The 21,121-nt window shown below is 38.1% G+C and overlaps 2 protein-coding genes across 5 annotated transcripts; one reads left to right on the top strand and one right to left on the bottom strand.

Moving 5' to 3' along the window:
• Nucleotides 1-1,649: 1,649 nt before the first annotated feature.
• Nucleotides 1,650-15,275, bottom strand: igsf5a (immunoglobulin superfamily, member 5a). Of its 4 annotated transcripts, XM_015039226.1 has the most exons (11): nucleotides 14,782-15,275; nucleotides 13,630-13,779; nucleotides 12,060-12,160; nucleotides 11,701-11,798; nucleotides 8,479-8,661; nucleotides 7,891-7,966; nucleotides 5,974-6,288; nucleotides 4,599-4,889; nucleotides 2,431-2,550; nucleotides 2,249-2,273; nucleotides 1,650-2,157 (listed from the first exon to the last, which is right to left on the bottom strand). In XM_015039226.1, exons 6-11 carry the CDS (start codon nucleotides 7,949-7,951, stop codon nucleotides 2,001-2,003), a joined length of 969 nt encoding a protein of 322 aa, XP_014894712.1. In that variant the 5' UTR covers nucleotides 7,952-7,966; nucleotides 8,479-8,661; nucleotides 11,701-11,798; nucleotides 12,060-12,160; nucleotides 13,630-13,779; nucleotides 14,782-15,275; the 3' UTR covers nucleotides 1,650-2,000. The 4 variants fall into 4 exon arrangements, with proteins under 4 accessions (XP_014894712.1, XP_014894713.1, XP_014894711.1 ...); XM_015039227.1 differs by lacking the exon at nucleotides 12,060-12,160; XM_015039225.1 differs by lacking the exons at nucleotides 11,701-11,798; nucleotides 12,060-12,160.
• A 130-nt stretch (nucleotides 15,276-15,405) lies between these two features.
• Nucleotides 15,406-19,367, top strand: hmgn1b (high mobility group nucleosome binding domain 1b). The gene is made up of 6 exons (XM_015039234.1): nucleotides 15,406-15,578; nucleotides 17,742-17,765; nucleotides 17,940-17,969; nucleotides 18,059-18,100; nucleotides 18,186-18,293; nucleotides 18,373-19,367. Exons 1-6 carry the CDS (start codon nucleotides 15,561-15,563, stop codon nucleotides 18,418-18,420), a joined length of 270 nt encoding a protein of 89 aa, XP_014894720.1. The 5' UTR covers nucleotides 15,406-15,560; the 3' UTR covers nucleotides 18,421-19,367.
• Nucleotides 19,368-21,121: the final 1,754 nt, after the last annotated feature.

Here is a 21,121-nt window from a genome sequence, read left to right as displayed (position 1 = left end):
GTGATTTATTTATTTTTTTTTACAACTCATGCAACCACATATCTACAGACCGTCATCTCACCAAAACCAACCAGGCATTTAAAGTTACACAAAGAATGGTCACAGAATACAAAACACAAACTAAACAGGACCTTTTTGTATAAAAACCAATTTGTCTCATTTAAACGAGTCAGCCTGGGAGAAGACAAAACTGGTACTGATATCATTTCCAGTTTTGAGACATAAAGACAGCAGGCGATCAGATTTACGTTGCGTTTCTCAGACTGGAAGGGTTTTTACTGAAGGATGCTAAACCTCTAGCACCCGCACTGTGAACAACTGCTCCGTCTTCAAATAACTTCAGGAGTCATGAAAGTTTACATTTAAAAAACAGTAAAAATTTTATATTATTTAAAATTTCTTTTCAACTTTCAACAAAGTGTTATAGTGCACTTATCAAAGGCCTCTTTCAAGATATTCAAGGACACAACACTTAAATATAAAAACTCAGGCATAAAATTGGCAATTACAGAAAAATAAAAAGTCAACAATACAAAGTCAAACAATGCAGGTAAATTTCCTTTGTTACCGTTTTTCCAAGCAACACATAAGATATGGCGCTATGTCCGTAAAGAGTAGAAATTGTGTTTCCTTGTTAACAAGACATTTAAATTGTTAAACTGCAACAAATATCTAACAGAATATCCTTATTTAAGGAGATTTCTGCAACAATTTTCTAAATGAAAGTGAGATTTGTTAATATTTTTTGCTGGCATGTAAAAACAGAAAATACTGAGGATGAAACCATTTTATAAGGAAACAGTTGCAGACACTGATAATAGAAGAAAACAGAAAACATTCTGTGTTGACAACAAAAATAACATATCCATGAAAATATAGTCAGTCGGAAATTTTCCCACAGTTAAAGAGACGACTGGTGTTCTTTAGGAAATTGTTTGGATTTTTCACACACACACACACACACACACACACACACACACACACACACACACACACACACACACACACACACACACATTTGTGTTCCTATCTTTGTGGGGACTTTCCATTGACTTCCATTCATTTCTACAGCCTAAACCTTACCTTTAACCTTTTCCTAACCCTAACCATCACATACCTAACCCTAACCAAAACTCAATTCATACATTAGCCCTAAATCTGACCCCTGACCCAAAAACAGGGTTTCCCCTCGTGGGGACCAGGCTCCGGCCCCCCACAAGAAGCATTTGGTCCCCACAACGTAGTATATGTCAGGAAAATCATCCCCACAAGGTATTACAAACAAACGCGCACACACACACTTTTTGTTTCAGCTGATGTTAGCACAACTACACAACTCAAACCGAAAATGTTTTTATCTTTGGGGTACAGTGGTATATTAAACGTCTACACGTTCGTAAGAGACTGTTAGGTTTTGTTGCCGTTTCTTCAGCTAAAAGTAGCTAAAACGGTCTAAGCCAGTGTTTCTCAGCCCTGGTCCTCAGCTCTGCATGTTTTAGATGTGCCTCTATTCCAGAACAGCTGATTCAAATGATTGCATGACTACCAAGTACTGCAGAAGCCTGTTAATACAATTCAGATGTGTGGCAGAAGGGAAACACAGGGGGGCGGTGAGGACCAGGGTTGAGAAACACTGGTCTAAGCAGCTGGAAGTCTTCCACCACTCTCAGGATTTCTTCAGCATTGTGTGTTTTTATAGCCTTTTATAGCACAATCAACTATGTATGTTACCTGCAGCTGTCATAAAAATGCAACATGTTTCAAATATGGCTTAAAAGAAATTTGACTTCGTAATTGAATGCCTTGAAATTGGTCCTCTGTCTCCTTAAAAACTTCTGCTCATTCTGACACTCCGCTTTCAGGAAGTCATCACAAATTTGCTCCTTTATTAACATTTTAACAATTTTTATTTTTTTTTTTTATCAGCGTTGCAAATGATCTCTCCAGACTTTGGACAAAGCCTGCCAAAAGTCCGTATAGCTCTCCGTCTCTGTGTGTCGTCACACGAAGGTCATATGTCTGTGTTTCAGGAAGCCGGACTCGGTCCAGTCGTCTGTGTCGTTCCTCTGGTTCTCCGGCTCGTAGTATTCGTTTGCCTGTCCCCTCACCTGTTCGGCTGTGCTGATGACACTTAGCTGACTGTGTGTTCTCTCTCTCCTGTCAAGACAAAAACGTCTGACCATGAATCTCTGCGGCCCTGGACGCTTTCACTCCCAAAACTGTACAGCAAACACACGTGGTCATTTACCTCATTTCATCTTGGTAATTTTGTTCTAGAAAGGAGCATAAAACAAACACGTTACTGGATTTGTTAAAGACAGAAGAGAGCATTTTTTTACATTTATTTTCTGAGAATGTGTTTTGGGATTACACTGATGTGCCATGCAGAGTGATAGGATATTAGTTGGGCTAAGAAGGAATGTCTCTTACTTTTTTCTTTCCTGTGTTTGTAGCAGATGACGATTCCGAGGATGAGAAAAACCAACAAACCACAACTTCCAAACGACACGACTACGGCTATCAGCACTGTCCAGTCTGGAGGTTTGGGAACTGTTGCAGGAGGGGGAAAATATCAAAAGGTTAATGTCCCACAAAAGGTTTTGTTTTTCAACAACAAAAGCAGTAAAGCTCTGTTCTTACATCTAGTTAAATTCTCTAATGTAATTTGACTCCAACTGGTTAAAAAGTTCTTTTTTTTTTACGTTAAAGTTATTCCTGTGTTATCCCTTTATAACATTTAGTTTATTCTGAATGTATGGTTGGTTGAACGTGTAACAAGAAGCCATCTACTGTTTACATTTTTCAAAGACACCCAGGCTCAAATGAAGCCAGATTTTTTTTTCATGAAGTACATTTTTTTCGAAACCTCAGTTGAAATGAAATGTGTGACAGGAATCACGTGAACTCATCAGATGAGACGGGGACAGAATATTAAACCAGCATCGGGGACGGTAGTCGTCCGCTCTTTGCCCTCTGCGTTTGCTCATCAGCTGCACAACGAACACGACGCATCCAAATCAAGACCGGAGGAGGAAGCCGGGGTTCTTCCCATCAAATCTGTGCTTCTCTTTTGAAATCATAATACTTTCTCAATGTGGATAAAAGTTACCCCAAAATCTGTGCTCAGAACTTTTTATTTTTTACATTTTGTGGCTGAAGAACGACTCCAGCCTTCCTCTCTCATGTCTGTGTCATCATCTCGTGATCAAGCTATTTCTGTGTCTGGCTCACCTGAAACCTGACTCTGGAAATGTAATTGCCACAGATTATATGTTGAGTGGATCCATTATTGAGTTAAAGCTGGTGCTGTTGTGTTTGTGTTCAGCCCAGCTGGGTTTTACACAGCTCACTCACAGGCCTCCTTACAGTCGCTATCTAATTTACCGACGTTTTGAATGCGGAGAAAGATCCGCACTATAAATGTTTCTCTTCAAAACCTCATAGCTTGATTAACAAAACTAAAACCCATGGAAACCTGTTAGTATCATTCCTACTGAGAAATTACATATACAGTATGTGCTAGCAACTTTTTAGTACTTTTATATTACTTCGTGGTTCCAGCTATTGTTCTCGTTTAGTACCTTTAGAAGCTCTCCCCTCTTGCTCGTGTTTGCGTGTGTGTCTGTGTGTGTGTGTGTGTGTATATCTTACTCTACACACAGTAAAAATAATTGAAAGATGTTTTTTGTAAATCTGCTTCCATCTAGGGTAAACAGGCTTTTGTGCTTGGTCTGTTTGTTATTGACATGTCTCCAAACCCTGTAAAGCGTCTGGATTTTATACTGCGGTATTATGTTATAAATATGCCAATAAACTTTAAGCGTTAGCCACTTCTTAGAATTATTTACAGTTTTTTCTTTTTTCACTGAAAGGGAAATTTGAAAGGACAAAGCCAAACCAACTCCTGGGATTAATAAAAAGAAATAATTGTCTATTTTAATTCTAAAGCTTTTTTTCTTGCTTTCACAGAAGGTTTACTGCAGCACTGATGTCGTTTTAATATGAATCCTCTTCTGCCCTGTGAGCAAAGAGCTTCTTCTCAATAGCTGCGTTTCCACTACAAATGTGAGCAAAACCTTGTCACTATTCCACTGATGTCCAAAAAACATCCAACTTGATGTGTTGTGAGGGAATGCAATTGTTCACGCAAATGAGGATTATGCCACATCATGATCCTCAAACTACTTCCTGCCTTCTTCTTCTTTGTGGTTTGCGCCAGTGGAGACAGCCGGTTGTTGATCATGTGACTCATGATACGAAAAAAGTGTTTCCTATTGCAGTTTTGTGAAATAAACCAATTTCGATACAGCCAAAAAACCCATCTCATCCATGTACCAAAACCTTTTTTATCAGAAAACGAGATTTTTTTTTTCTTTAAATCGCTGTGTTTCCAATAAGCAAATCAATTTTCAAATTGTGAAATTGCTCAAATATATGGTCAATGGAAACACGGGTATTGGCTACAGGAGATATATATCAAATTTTAGTCGAGCTGCAGCTCACAGACTTAAGACACCCACAACAAAAAAACAATGAAGTCCCATTCAGTTCAAAACTAATTCCCAACTGATGACTGGCAGCAGTTGTTCAGAACCTACCAATCTCGATGTAGACGGAGCTGGACCGTGGAGCGGTGAGCGCTGAGAGAAAAGCCAAACACTCCACTCTCGCGTTCCTGCTGGCCGTGAGCCGGACAGTGCTGGTGGAGTTGAAGGAATCCCCAGCAGGTGTGCTGGTGGTGTTGTAGAGGCTGCTGTTCACAGCCTGACCATTTTGGGTCCAGCTGACGGTCGGAGCCGGGAACCAAGCAGTCGTTACGCACTCCAACTCCACCTCCCCGCCCTGCGCCACCGTCACGTTCCCGCCCAGGATGCTGACTGTTCCACTCTCTGATAAAAAGAAAGCAAATACGGTTTTAGATTGAAGAACTCAAGCACATTTGCTAGGAATTGAATACTGGATTTATTTGATGCATTTATTTTAGCGTAAGGTAAAAAAAAAAAAAAACAGGATGTGAGCTGAGGCAATTTGCTTCAGTCCAGCTTTAAACGGTAAACTTTTGGGTGCTTGGTGTCAAATAAGGTTTACAATTTGCCAATCATACAATGAAATGTTTGCAGATTTCTTTAACAAATGAATTATTCTACACATACCACAGATGAGTCAGCAACTGACACATATCTTACTGATCCCTTCCAAATTGTTTTTGGAAAATATTTTCCAACTGTTCAATTAATTTATAGATCAATTCTTTTTTTACAAAGCTTTTTCTAAAAGAAATGTATTCATCCTCACATTTATCTGTTCACTTAGATCAAATGTGTCAAACTCAAGGCTTGGGAGCCAAATCCAGATGTTAAAAGAACCTTCAAAGAATAGTCGTGTGCTTAAATAGTTTTTGATCAAACAAATCAAAGTAGTTTTTATATGGCAATGTGAAAAGGAGTTTAACTTTATTTAATTATAAGAGTGCACAGTATTTTAAGTTCAACAGGGTTTTGTTTGTTTTTTTAGGATATTCGTGGTCTTGATGTTGCCCAAAATGAAAATGAGTTTGACACCCCAGACTTAGATTATTGCACATAAGTTATAATAACTTATAGCTTGATATCTAAACTTCCTTGTGCTTCTTAAAAACATTCATGGCAAGGCTGTCACATGTTCAGGATTATTGGATGGTTTCTTTAAAAAAAATAATAAAAAAAATAAATAAATAATAATAATAATAATAACAACAATAGTCCTAAATAAACCAGCACTATCACTCCAGTAGTTTGTCTTTTGTGTTTTACTCTGGGTTTAACTATTTTTGGTACTTTTGATGAGTTTGCGTAAGAAGCGCCTCAGACATGGAACATTGCTCATTACTGACCTCTAGAGTATACCACAGGAACTACAAGGCGTCTGCAGCTTCATTTGTCATTTCTAAATTCAAGACTGTAAAAACAGAGAAAAATAATGTAGCGACCTCACCTTGTACATAAAGCTGGGCTGTCACTGGTTGATGACCTTGTACATTACACACAACTTCCCCAGCATCAGCGCGGGAGACATTATGGATGGTAAACTCCAAACAATTTCTGTTGGTGTTGACGCAGAATCTAGCAGAAAATCTGTCCAACGAGGGGATTATGCTATTTGTTGAGTTGACAATTGTGAGGACTTGAATGCCTCCGACACCCCAGTTTGTGACCTCCCAGTCTCCCTGAATGGTGGCGATAAACTGGACGTCAGAATCTCGCAGCACCGTTGAGTTCAGAGGCTCCAGTTGGACCTTCTGCGACGCCACTGGGTTCAAGACAAAGAAATCATACAACAACCTGGATGCTGAATTTTATCTTAATGTAAATGCAGCTGCTGATGTAAATTCCACATTTGTCAGCTGGATAGTAAATATCATTTTTCACAATGTATTCTGTTACATTTAGCTCTAGTCAATGAAAAAAAAAACACTTCTTTTTTTATTTTAATAAATTCATACTGCAATATTGTTACTTTCCTAAAGTAATGGCCTAGGAGATTTTTTGGCAAAAGTGATTTTTGCAACAAAACAAAACAAAAAAAAAATCAATAAATCACCACCTCTATGTAGCCAAGAGATGATTTTGGCAACAACAACAACAAAAAATTAAATAAAAATTGGGCAAAAGATGATTTAGGCCACTATTTTAAGAAGGTGACAATACACCAGATTGCCTAGAAGGTACATTTTTCCTGACTTAAAAGCAGCTACACTTTTGTGAAAGTGTCTAGAGAGTAGCAGAAGTAACAATTTTTGTACATGTACGGATTAACTAATTTGTCTAGAAATTATTGACATGTTGAATTTACTTAGGTTATAATGTATGCTTAAGAGGAATGTTACTGACAGTTGTGTGGCGACGATAGTTAAATTATTTTATGTTTTGAGTCATTACTGTAAATGTTAGGTCAGAGAAAGGAAACAGGAAACAGACGGCAGCAAACCAAGGAATGCTGCTTTGTTTACACTGTGCTTGAAGAAAGTTGGTGTTTGCTATGTGAATTTAGCAAATAAAGTTGCTTTGTTAGCATTTGAATGGACTGAAAGTCAAACACAAAGTAATTCTGGAAACCATTTGTCCAGCATTGATGTCAAGTTGAGAAATATTTTCCTATTTATAGGAGAATTTTATTGCAGTTCATTAAAAATAACTTGTAAAAGTAATAGTTGACTGGAAATTATGTATTGAGGGATCAAGTTCCCCCCACCCACCCATTTGCTGGGAATAAAAAAATATTTCCAGAATTTCAGCCATTACTTTTGCTGAAATATTTTGATGGGTTTTTTTCTTTAAGAAACAGCTAGATGTTTTCACCAGTCCTCTCAATTAAGATGGACAAAAAAAAATAAATTTCAAATGTCAACAAAACATTTCAAAACATATATAAAAAAAAAGTGTTACAAAAGCTAAAACTGGTTCCAGGATTAGATATCGCATTGTTAGCTTTAGGCTTTGTTAGACTTAAGAGTTTAGATCCAAAATAAATTTTATTCCAAAGCAAACGGTGGAAAACAGAATTTTGGTGCACAAGTCTGTTAAAGTCACACACAATCAAGGGTTTTTCTGTAAAATGTTAAAGACAAAAATAGACTCATGTTTTACAGTACAGTGTTTCTCTGCATAATGGGGAACAACAATATTTTAATTTGACTACAGAGGAGTTTTTAGGGTCACATATCCATTTTCTGCATTGACTGTCAGAAAATATCAGCACATCATATTCTGGCAACAAGGTTATATCACACATCCCTCATTCTGTCTCTATCTGTTCTGTCTTGTGTTTTTTAATATAAAGTCAAGATCTCTAAAAGACAAATTCAACCACACAATTTATACATTTGTAAATACATATGAATAAAATACTAACCTCTGCATTGTAGTAAACAAATGGACATGAGGCCAAAGCTTATTTTCCAGGAAGCAGTCATTGTAGTGTTGTCACTCTAGAGAATAAACGCAATAAAATCAGTGTAATGACCAAAACATAGATAAATCTGAACCATATACTGTAATATAAAATAATGAAATACAATGTAACACCAAAAATCATTTGATAAAATCATGCATTAATAGAAATGATGTCAAACTACAGGTGACACACATCAAGTTGTCCCCTGCACTTGGTTGGGAAAACAACTCATAGGAAAAGATGCACACGGGAAAAAGATTAAATAAAATCCATACAAAGAGAGGATTTCATTATTTTCCTTTTCCAAAGGATTGATCTCACGTTTCATTTCAAATGAAAACAACACAAAGTCTGTAACATCCAGCTGCCGTCTTACAACACCGTACCATCAAAATATTCTTACGTCCTAAACTGAAGTCAGTTTAACTGCAACATTTCTGTTTATTTTATCTATGTATTAATCATTTTTAAGTCTCAGAGTGAAAAAAAAAAAAACGTACCAAAAGTTATATTTTTCCACAACTCAAATGTGATCGACTGACTTACTGCGTGACGGTTCCTGCCGTGGACGGCGCTGCTGATCAGACCTGCATTTCCTGGACTAACAGGTGGGACTCAAACTGACACAGGAAACAAAGTCCAACTTTGGTTTCTGAAAGCCAGCCCTTATCATCTCTCCACACACGTCACTGAGTCATAAAGCCTCTGATGTTTCACCTGAAGACACACCTGCCGGGTGAAGTTGAGGTGTGACAAAAGACAAGAAATTAAGTGTTACATCTGAGGTTAAGCTCAGGTTTGACATTATTATTAAGCTGCTTACCAACATGAGGATCCCGGTTTCGCCTTATTTTTCTTTTTAGCAAATGGATGTGGAATATCTAGAATAATCTTGCTAACATGGAATAAAAAGACAATTAAAAAGCAGAGACCAGGATGGTTTCTCATCTAAAAGGGCTTGAAAACAGCTTCCCTATTTACCCTCACAGTGTGGATCAGTCTGAAACTTTTATTGCCCTGACGGCTACAAATACGCAGGGTTCAGTTCAGAAATCTAGATAACACATCCAATAATAATACTCCTTTATTCATTAAATTACTTCACAATATATATTTTAGAAGAGATTATTGCAATTAAATACAGCAACATGTGAAGACTTCTTCAAATCCTAGGTTGAAAAGAGATTGTTCTTTGTCCAAATGCCAAAAGTTCACCCATACATCAGATTTGTCATTTATTTATGTATTTTTATTTATGTATTTGTGAATGGGGGCATAGGCGAGAGGGTAAAATAGCATTATTAAAGAATAGAGAGGAGACAGAAAGTTGATTTCCAAAACTGCCAGAATGAGCTCCTTCCGCGATGCATCACCTCTGAACACTGATAAAACTAACCACTAGAGGTCAGTGTAGGATAACTGAAGCGTCACAAAGGACCTTAAATTTGAAAGGGCTTCCATTTTGAGCTGTTCTGGCTTGACACATTTTATATGATACATGTTGACATAAAACATTCATTGTCATTATTATCCATACACATACTAAAACGTTCATTTATAATGCATTGAAAACAGAGATGTAGCAACCTTTCTTATAATAATAATAATAATGTCTAATGAGCAGGCTGAGATGTTCAAAACTAAATATTAATGTATTTCTCTGCATTTTATGTGCCGAAAAGCTAAAGAAACTTTTCACAAATAACTGCTTTACAGTACATTGTGTGCCAGATTTACTGCAACACAAACTATTTAAAGTATAAATAAATCACTTCAATTGGATACTTGCGGTCATCATTTTTCCCCAGCTTTGTTGAGGAACCTCTACTTTTCTAGTTGTGATCCTAAATTTCAGGGGACTTGCATGTTTTCTTATTCAAATTAGAGCTAAAATATTTGAAGTTATGAGTACAAAGGTGACGCATACACAACGTCTAATAAATCTCTCTGGTTTTCCTGCTGGTGACTTGGGAACACAGTTAGGTTGGGGGAGATGTCATTCCATCTCCATACACACCAATGAAAATGAGACATTTGCATGGAATCAAAAATGTATTATCAACATGGTAACTGTATATTGTTTAAAGCCAATAACTAATTTCTTACCAGGACACATTCAAACGCTTTTCTTAAACAAAGGGAAGACTTTATAATTTAAGAATGAATTTGAAAAATTTAAATACGTGGGGTGAAGCTGTGGACTGGCTAAGCATGGAAAACATAAAACAGTTAAAATAATCATTTAAGAAGTTATCAGGCTATATAAATATGAGAAACAGTCACAGATATTACTGCTATTATCAATGTTATTGTTACCATTTAATGAATTATAACAGCATTATGGCATATTGATTTAGAAAGAATCTTACATGTTAAAAACGACTGATGCTTGCTCACACTGGAATTCAAATGAATGCATTGTACCAGTTATAGAAATATAGAAAATACTAATTATTATTAATATAACCAAATTAACATGAATAGTAATTTAGTGGATGTTGCTATAAATGAGTGTAAAAATAAATTCTACCCACACCTTTTGAACCTGTAAATCCGTTTTGCTTGCTTTTGTTGTAAGTTTATTTTGTGTGTGTGTGTGTGTGTGTGTGTGTGTGTGCCTGTGTGTGTGCCTGTGTGTATTTTTGTTTATCCTCTTATTAGACTATGTCCAATAAAGTCAAACTCAAATATACCAACAGATTTTTTTCTAGCTAGAGAAAATGATTTTTGTAAAAATGAACTGAAACTAGAGTTAGTGACTAGTGAAAGTCATCCCTAGGCCTGCTCAATGTTCAGCTTCCAGGATCCCTGGGCGCCATTTTATGAGTGTTGCTGTATGGCACATAGTGGAATGTCTCCAGACACAGCTTGTATTGTATAGGCAGAAGCTGTCAGACACCCATGAGAAACAGGAAGAAGATAATGGGGGCGGGGGGAGGGTCAGGGCTCAGATCCCGCCGCACAAGGCCAGCAGTGGAAGCAATATGGAGGCCCCCCCTCCGTCACCAGAGCCTCTGTCAGGGATCATCAGTCATAATGCATGCCACGCGCTCTCGGGGTGCTTCACTTAACCATGCCCTTTGTCTCACTGTACCAAGCACAACTGCAGAATAGCTCCGTTTAATTGCCCCCCCGCCCCCCCACCTTTCTCCCAGAGAAGACGACGTGACTTTAACAGCGGATACGTCGCCAACAATAAAACTACGCAAAGTCTGGAGTGCACATCAATCGCTATTGTTGGATTTGCTTTTGTTATGTCAGCTGCCGCCTCATTAATGGTTAAAGCCGACTAAGGTTTATTGTTACTGAGCTTGTTAGGCCTTGTTGCCTTCAAGGGGCGAGCCTCCGCCCTCTCTCACATGTAAATGACTGTTAAGGGAAGGTCAGATGCACATCTCTGCTCACGCCTTTTAAAAGCTGAAAGAACAAATTCTCACCTTTGTAAAATAATGGTCCGAGTCTTTTTTTTTTTTTTTATCCAATTCATTTTTTGGCAAAAAAAAAAAAAAGGTGGCAATTTTTCTTTCCCCAAAAAATTGACGTAGGCCGTTATTTTACAAAGGTGACGAAATGTAACCAATTTGTTGTCCTGCGAAGGGTTAGATTTTCTAAGGTCCTTGTTTTATTTTTAATTTTACAGTAACCGAACTCATTTTGTCAGCTTTTTGAGGGTAAATATTTAACTCATCTTCTGTTTTTTTTTTTTTAGTTTTGTTTTGTTTGGTTTTTTTTAAATCAAAAAATGTAAAGGCAGTCGCACGAACGTACCGTTCAGATTCTAAGTGCGGGCAACAATATCCTTCCTCTCTCATGGACGGGTACATTATAGCTTCACCTGCTGCTCCATATGGGACAGCTGCCATTCGCTGCATGGGAGAAATCCACTTAGTAACCGGGGAGAGACTAAGCTTTTCCTTACATCCATTCACTCATCTCCTGTCTGCACAACTCAAATGGCTTTATAGGTGGAAGCAAACAGAAATGCCTGTTGTTTTTTGGGGTTTTTTGCACAGAATGCAGCGCAGTCACCATGTTCCCTCTCATTAACACAAAACTTAAACCACTAGAGGAAGATATATGAACAAATTGCCCTCTGTCAAAGAGGCTTTAGATGAGGTCACCTTTACCTTCATCCCGTCACCTCCCTTGGGGATTATGCCAACGCCTGCGTTCTGGTTATTGCACAGGCCTGGGAACTCCACTTATTGTTTCTTCTAATCCAACAGACCTATCATACGAGTTTGAAATGAAAGCTAGTGTCGTTAGGTTAGCTTTTACCCTGGCTTATTAATTATTTTTTCAGGTCAGATTGGAAAGCGTTCAAATTAATAATCTACACACTGAAGGTCTGCAGACTTCTGCAAGAGGGAGGAGGAGAGGTAAGTGGGATCTCTGGGCAGGAGCCGTTATGGAAAGAGTCCAAAGTGAACACAACCGCATTGTAACCTGTTACACAATCATTGCCGTTTTTTCCTCCCTCTGGTGTCTATGCAGAGGAATTCCCACAGACAGATGTAACTCAATCCAATAGGCTATTAATAGGACGATTTTACAAGTTTCTTCACAGTTCATCTACAATATGGGTGTTTTTGTTGAACTTTCATGACACATTAGTGCTTTATTTTTCTTCTTTTTTTTATCTATCAGATAAGCATTGACCGATAGCATGATGTGAAATTACACAAAAGTTCACAACTGAATTTAGAATCCAGAAACTTTATTTTTTCTCTTTGACTTTGCTTACAAAATTATTTTTTGTTGTGGCAACAAAAGCGCAAATTGTGTTAACTTCTTCTTTGTCGTTGCTATCATGCTAGGAGATGAACTTGAGTTAAGTCTTTTGAAACCCTTTGAAAGGTTTCATTCCAGTGTTGCCCTCTGTTTACAGTAGCTTTGTCCATCCTCCCCACAGGATGATGCTGCCACCACCATTGTTCATCATGCGGCTCGTTCAGTGTGGGTTTTACAAACTTCTTCCAATTTTGTAACGGTACATCAATAAACTTCTGTATTTTGTTAGATTTAATCTGATAGAGCAAAAAGCAGTTTGTGATGCTTGAGTTTTTAAATATTATGCAAACTATTTACAGCTCTCTCCCAAACTCAGCTCAGCTCAGCCAGCAGCAATTAGCAAACAGCGTATCTGCTGAGCTCAGTAAGCGAGGTACTTCTGAGTTCAACGCTGATAAAAACTTTACACGTGTTAATAGAGTCACACTGTTGTGATGACTTCCTGAAGGCGGCAATTCAGAAAGAGCAGGAGTTTTTAAAGAGACAGAGGCTCATTTTCAAGGTGTTAAATTAGAATATGTATATATACTGCTCAAAAAACATAAAGGGAACATTTCACTTTAGTTTTGTGTGTGGCTCCAAATCCAGGCCTCCATTGGTTAATAAATTTGATTTCCATTGATGATTTTTGTGTGATTTTGTTGTCAGCACATTCAACTTTGTACAGAACAAAGATTTCAATGAGAATATTTCATTCATTCAGATCTAGGATGTGTTATTTGAGTATTCCCTTTATTTTTTTGAGCAGTGTGTATACATATACATACATATATATATAATTTATTTATTTATATATATATATATATATATATATATATATTTATTTTTTTTTCTTATTTATTTATTTATTTATTTATTTTTGACAGATTTGTAGAGAGCACAATTAATCAGAACAAATTCTCTCACCTGAGCTGTGGACATCTGCTACTCTTCCAGAGTTACCATAGATCTCTTGGCTGCTTCCCTGATAAATGTTCTCCTCGCTGGGCCTCTCTGCTGCAGCCATGCCTTGACTGGTTCTGCCACACTCTTAAATTTGGACGCCTGCACAGGGGCCTGGATTTATAATGAGATTAAATCAAACACAGGTGGAATCTATTCATTAATAATTATGTGACTACTGAAGACAGTTTTGTACTGATTTTAGTGGAAACAAGATAATAACGTGAACAACAAACTTTCACAAAACTGCAAAAATGATGAAACGCTGACTTCCTTTGAATCACTGCTAAAAACCCACCTGTTTGGAGTTGCTTTTTAACCATAAAATGGAACATTCACCAACATATTTGATGTGTATTGATAATTTTGACATTGGCACGCCACAAAATGTAATGTTTGTTAATGGTGTCACATTTGGCAACTGTATGATGTATATTTTTTAATGTTTTTATTATGTAAAGCACAATGAACTGCCTTGCTGCTAAAATGTGTTGTACAAATAATCTTGAAATAAACTTCTGTTGATAATTTCTCTCAAGCTAAGAGAGCTTCTGCAAAGTCAGAAGGAACCGATTGTAAAAAAAAAAAACATCCATAATGTGCACACAACAGGTTGGTATGAGAAGTATGAGGAGGTTCAAATAGTCAAAAGTATCTAAACTGGACCGGTTTGCTTTTTCCTGACTACAAAATGCTCCTCAAAACTTTTTTATACAATGAAAGACACAAAACTGATGAAAAATCTTTAGTGCCTGGTGCGCTTATTCACCATTTTTGGCTAAATATTGGATGCTCTGGCAGCTGCCTGTAACTATTCCTCCTCCTATGAGTTTACCCTTTATACCTTCAGGTGCATAAATGTGCAATGATCTTTCCGGATGAGCCAAAATATATCTTTATGCAAACATTAATTCTGGGTGCTTATCTGTTTTTAAACATTAGGAGTGCATAACATAATTAATCCACCAGCTACACATTTTGAAAACGTAATATAAAATGCATTGCATTTGATTTTTTTCTAGGCCATGGGAATGTAAAAGTCAACAATCAGGATGCTGTTGTTTCACTCGTAGAAAGTGAGAGAATGTCATGGAACGTGTTAAAAGCATAACGTACTTGTTTCCAATGAAGTCATGTTTGGACACTGTACACACCCTTGCAGTAAGCGACTCCAAGAACACATGACAAGCAGGTTGCACAAGAACACGCACACACACACACACGCACACACACACACACGCACACACACACACTAGGAACTGTACCAACATGCATCGTGTCGCCATTTTCCCAAGCTAAACTGCTTTGCCCAAGATTCTCGACCAAGGGAGTACACACCCCTCTCTGAGTTTTCTAAACAGACACATGCCAATAAATGTGTTCAAAGTCCGCTACTGCATGAGGAAGAACGGCTTTGTTGTCACAGATATTCCTGGAATATGTCTCTAGACGTGTTACAAGGGGAAGCGAATATTTTTTCGACGCGGCTGAATGGAGCTTTAATAATTTTGCCTTGTTATGGCAGACGGCTGCACAGAGACACATAGCATGTCTGTTGACTGGCATGTGACGTATCCACACAGGTAAGAGCACAGATTTAAAATCGTGCAGTTCCCCACCTTGTCGTCCAATCAGCACGCGGAAGGGGCGGGGTTTGACGCCGTCAATCACGCAGGAAGCGAAAGGGTTTGAATAGGGAGGGAGGGGAAGAATCCAATCCGGTTTGAGCTAGTTTTTCCTTCCAATGGAACAGTAAAGTCTCGCTGCGCTGTATTAGACTGTATTGGCACAGCTTTATCCAGAATATACCACTGTATTTTCTGTTTAATTTACTTTAATTCGGCTATTTTTCCCCTTTTTTTTAGTTAAAAAAAAACTCCCCACACAAACCAACAATGCCTAAAAGGAGCAAAGTGAGTAGACTGATATCTTTCATCCATTTAGTAATAAGGTTTTATTATAACACACTGTTGCAATTGTGAATTCAGCTGGTTTCGTGTTAGGTTCAGAGCTGTTAAAATACTGTTGCAAATGCGTGTTTGGTGCACGGAGCGAACGCGCTTGTAAAGCTGTAGTTTCGTTTGTGTGTAGTGGTTGCTTCTGTTGCATGGCTTGTTGTTCCTACGTGCAGTGATTATCTTCATGCGAAGTGATTCCCACTCCGCCTGCCTATCTTTCTCTCGATTTACAACATAATGTGCTTATGCCACAACAGAATGTACCGATTCAGAGCTGTAGTAGCGCAGCTTTAAGCCTTCTTGTGTCAGAAAGAGCTGCGTCGGGCTACTGTATTGCTGGACAGCGTTTCTGCAGAGAAAGTTGGCGGCATATTGATTGTTTTCTCTGGGGGTCGACACGCTGGAAGCCAAAGTTTAATGGAGGGAAAACGACAGAATGATTAAAAGTGGAAATATTGCATGTATCTGATTGGATTAGCGTGATAACCGTTGGGGGTTATTTTGAGCGAACTTTTTTATACAACTAAAAGCTTTAATTCGACTTTAATTCGAAAATAAAAACATTGTTGGTTTGCCCGTTTGAATGTTATCGTGTGGCTGCCCTCATTTCTCTGCGAAAACTAACGTGTAGTCGGCATTCGTCGTGTTAACGGAGTGCTTCCCTGTGTTCAGGACGGCTCAGGCCACTCGGAGGTTATGCAATGGCGAGCCTCCGTCATCGTAGCGCTGCTCCTGTTGCTGGGGGTTCTAGCATATTCTGCTAGCAGCAGACCGACAGAGTCACTGAGCATCTCTGACTCTTTTCAAACTCCTGGCGGGAACACTCTCGCCGCCGCTCAGTTCAGCCACAGTCCCATTTATTACCAGAGAAAAGATGGAGGCGGAGTCCTCCCTCTCCCTCCTTGCCGGAATTGCTGTAGGCAAGCAGGAGCTGGAGGAGCGCCACCGTGCGACGAAAAAAGTCAACTTCAAACTCTTCCACACTTCAGTGTTTCTCCCTTCGCACTTTTCATGGGCTACCTTTATGCTGCGTTTGATTGGCGTCGGAATATGAAAATGACGTCATGTCCAAAGCGAGCGCGTGCTAGCCGCTTGCCGGAAAACCAGTGAAGTTTGTGCTTTGTAATGGTGATACTCGTTAGCAGTATGAAAAAAACATCGATTTCTTTTTGTTGTTCGAGTTTAGACACCAAGGAGAGCTGTTCTCAGCGATACATATTGAGCAGCATTATGCGCAGTAAATGCTGATGGTTTATGCCAAAAGCTTTCACTACTTTTTGTTTTGTTTGTTTTTTTTTACATCCGCGGCAGTCATACTGGAACTAAACTCGTTGCTGAACCTTTAACTTCAATAAGCCATACTCTATTTTCTACTTGAAACTCGAAAATCCGACTACATAGAACGCACCATTATTTCTACTGAAGTAGTTTCTCAAAGAGCTTTTTAGATTTACAAATCAGTCCAATATGCACTAATCACACTTTTACAAGTTGATGTCGATTTTGGTTTACCTGCTGCAATTTTGTCGTGTTTGATTTGATTCAGTGATGAAATACAACACATTTTGGACATTAAATTTTGGCCACCATTACCTATCAGTGATAGTAATCTGATAGGTTTACTATCCGTTTTAAATCCATCTGAAAATGAAGGGGTCACAAGATTATCCCCATTTGCACACCATCCTGCCTTTATCTAATTGTCAACTCAAAGCAAAGTGCATAAAAGCTAATTGTGCTTGTTAATGAGTTTACACACCTGCAGGAAGGGATTAGATTTTTTTAATCATCAATTTGGGATGATCACAAAGCGACTGAAGGGTTATTATATTCAAAAATACTTTATTAATCCCAAAGGAAAACAAGATCTTAATTTAAGTGATTCACACCCAGCAGTCCTCTTTAGATTATTCTATTTTTATTTTTTTTTTTATCTGCATGCCTTGGTGATCATTTTAAAGCACATTTGTTAGAAAAGTGTCATACAGGCTGAAAGGAGATGTCCTCATCTTTAATAAAGAATTAATGTGAATATTCTAAATATTCACATCTTCTACACAGCCACTGAAAATAAATGTGACTAAAAGTTTTTATTCTTTTCTCTCTCTTCCTTCACAGGCAGCATCAGGAGGCGAGTCAGCGGTAAGAATAAATCCTGACGGCACAATTTGATGTAGGACATAAAATGTTGGGGGGGAGAAAATTACTGAAACAGTTTGTCCACCCACCCAGTAGGGGTCAGTAGCAGCCCAGTTTGTCGTGTCATTTGTCCTGCAAGAATCTTAAAAGTAATCAAACTGTGTGTTCTGTCCACAGCCCAAGAGGAGATCTCTTAGGTTGAAAGATGTAAGTTCAGAAAAACCCATCATCTCTCTCTTAAAATGTTTATGGCTGACAGTGCTTCAGTTAATTGTTTTTTACATTTCTTTTCACAGAAACCCGCACCTGCAAAGGCAGAGGCCAAACCCAAGCCAAAGGTAGATTTGAATTTTTTCCTTTTACTTATATGGGCAGGTGCCATTATTTCAGAATGGCTGATTTGCTTGATACTTTCTTTTGTAGAAGGGACCTGCTAAGGCCAAGAAAGCCAACGAGGTGGAAAAGGCCAAGCCTGAGGAAAAAGCACCAGAGGCCCCAGCTGAAAACGGTGAAGCCAAAGCTGAGGAAGAGGTGAGGGTTTTAACTTTATCGACAAAACCCATCTCCTCTCGTCTGGGACGTTTCTAATCTGCATATTCTGTGTTTCCAGGCTCCCGCTACGAACGCAGCCGATCAAAAAGATGAGGCAGCTGAATAACATCACTCCGGCTCTGTCTTACACCAGTGCTCCCTGTACCTCTTTTCTTGTACAATTCAGGGGAATATTTTTATCAACTATTTTCTAAATACAGGTTTTTTAGTAGTTTGATTGTAGAGAACACTTTTTTTTAAAACAAAACAAAGAACACCAATTTGGACACAGGGAAAAGAAGAAAGAAAAAAAAACTCATCAAGCCCAACAATTTTGCATCAGCGTAAATTTGCGGTCGTCGTTACTGTCGGAGGATTTTATTTCAGTTTTAAATGTGAAGGAGGGGAGGGTGCGGGGTGGGTCCGCGCGTCAAACATGGAAGCTTGACGATTGGCGGGGGTCGGGGGGGCAACAACTGGAAGAGCTTACCTGTGTGGAGTACATTCCATGAGCTTTATAAGGGACGGCTTGTAGTGTGTGCTGGGGCGGGGGTGGATGTCACCGTACAACTCATCGTTTTCTTGTTTATATTGAAAAACAGTGTTTTAGAATGTTTGTAAGTTTTTTTCCTATTTGGTTATTCTTGTATTCATGCAGTTTTCTTAACCAATCTAATCAATAAATCCTAATATTCCTAGTTCTGCAGCTCTCCCATTTGAAACTGTGCATCGCATGTGTTGTGTCCGTCGTGTGATAGCATCGCAATAAATTTGTATAGCTGCTGTGAAAAGACTTCTCGATCCGCAGTGTGTAACGGTACGGTGTAAGGACAGCGAAAAAGGAACTTGTTCTTAGCCATGCTAACGTAGGACTTACACTGACAAAACTACCGAGGCTGGCTTCTCTAAAGCCAACAGACAAACTGTACTTTCACACCAACAGTAGCCATATTTCTGTGGTTTTAGGTGTCTGTATCAAAATCCACATGTGCAGTTTTGTTTTTTTTATTATTTGTCTAGAGTTGTACTTGTGTGATAATTGTTAAACCAATAAAACTCAGTTGGTAGCTGTTATGCTGTTTCATTCCACACAGTTGATGCAAAAACTGCAGCAGTGAAAAAGACTGACGATATAAACCTCATCTCCTTTAAAAAACGAATTTTGAATTCAGCCGTAGCATTTAAGAGTTACTTATTATCAAAGAGAAAACATTTGAGTTCTCTGGTGAAATATGTGGAGCCCAAATTCTACACTTTTATTTTTGTGTGTTTTCTTTGTAACTAGGAACTTTTGATATAATTTCTTATTGTTTGGATGCATTTACTAAAGAACATTATCACTTATATCCGTAAGAAAACCATAGGTTGATGGTGAAATTGTCACATTGACTATAATTAAGGGTTGGAGTGGTGCTTTTGCAAGTTGTGCACCAAGAAAATCACGTGAGGTCCATTTCAGGACCATGGACAGCTCCACAGTAGCTTGCAGCTTAAATAACTGCTTCTCTTTTTGATGAATTGTTGCTTTCCGTGGTACCACTAACTACATAAGGATTCAGCCTGAGTAAACAAATGATGTTTATCCTTTTCCATCTTCCACTTTAATATTCTGAGCGTATATAAATCTAAATCTGCATTTCCACACTCCATCTGTTCTCTATACTCTCTTATCCTTGCAAGTTCACAGGAAGGCTAGCGTCTTATTTTCTCATACTTAATGAAACCTGGAAGACACACATTGATTTTTCCAGATTATGTACAAAACCCTGGAAATAAAAGACAACAGTTTTATGTTTATGAGGAAAAATGAAAAACAAATCTTTAAAAATACAGATGAATAAAAGAAGACTTGACATTTTGACTTAAAAAAATATGTATTTATCTCAAGTTTATTGTACAATCACAGAAAGGCTGTAAGAGTCTATGTAAAACTTAAATTTTGAGATGAGTAGACCACCACACAGAGTGACACCTGTTCAGTAATAAAAAAACTGAAGTGATGAAGTTTTCTGGGGTCAATTTAGTTTTTCTGAGCCAACATGCTTTGTTTCACAAAATAGGGATATTTAAGTATCATCCAACAAGAAAAACTAAATTAAATCAAACGTTTTCTATGTATCTGTTGAATATTGAAGTTGGTGTTGATGAAGTGAATGATGAGACAGACTGTTGAAAACACATTATGTAGTATAAACAGTTCCAATCAAAAGTTCAGAAATAAATCAACCATGGACATGAATGCTCTGTTCAGTTTGGGCTTTTAAGTACTTATTTAAAGTTTTTCCCTAAGGTAGACGATTATACAACTTAATGTATTTATTTTTTATTTTGCGTTTTGTCGATGCATTGACATTTATTACAGATTTTCTCTCTGAAAATTAAACAGCATTGATGTTTAGCAAGGTTCTCTTTAAACCAGTTCTGGTTGTGATTGCGTTTTTGACGCAGGATTTGGTGCAGCTCACTAAAACTGGTTGGCTTCATGACAAAACCCAGCCTTTAAATATAATTCATACACTTTTCTCTTGAGGTAGGGGCTTTGGGAAAGCCGTTCAAGAACATCACATTTTGCTTTGCTTTAATTATTCGAGCCCTAATTATTCCAATAAAAGCTTTGATGAATCATTGTTCATGTTTCACATACCTGGTTCAAGGGGTTCAAAGTTCCCTCCGAAGGGGCCGGTGCCAGTTTCAGACACTTTGTTAGGCCAACATCCCCAAGAGACCCACTAATGACCTACTTTATTCACTCAGCAGTTTTGAAGGAGAGACATAAATATCTCTTTGTAAATGTTGTACGACACGAACCTCCCCAAACACTAGAGTTT

The sequence above is a fragment of the Poecilia latipinna genome, unplaced genomic scaffold (genome assembly GCF_001443285.1).
Source record: "Poecilia latipinna isolate Pla-1442-1.1 unplaced genomic scaffold, P_latipinna-1.0 Scaffold465, whole genome shotgun sequence".
Taxonomy (NCBI): domain Eukaryota; kingdom Metazoa; phylum Chordata; class Actinopteri; order Cyprinodontiformes; family Poeciliidae; genus Poecilia; species Poecilia latipinna.
The sequence above is the reverse complement of the archived record's forward strand: the minus strand, read 5'-3'. Positions and strand labels throughout refer to the sequence as shown.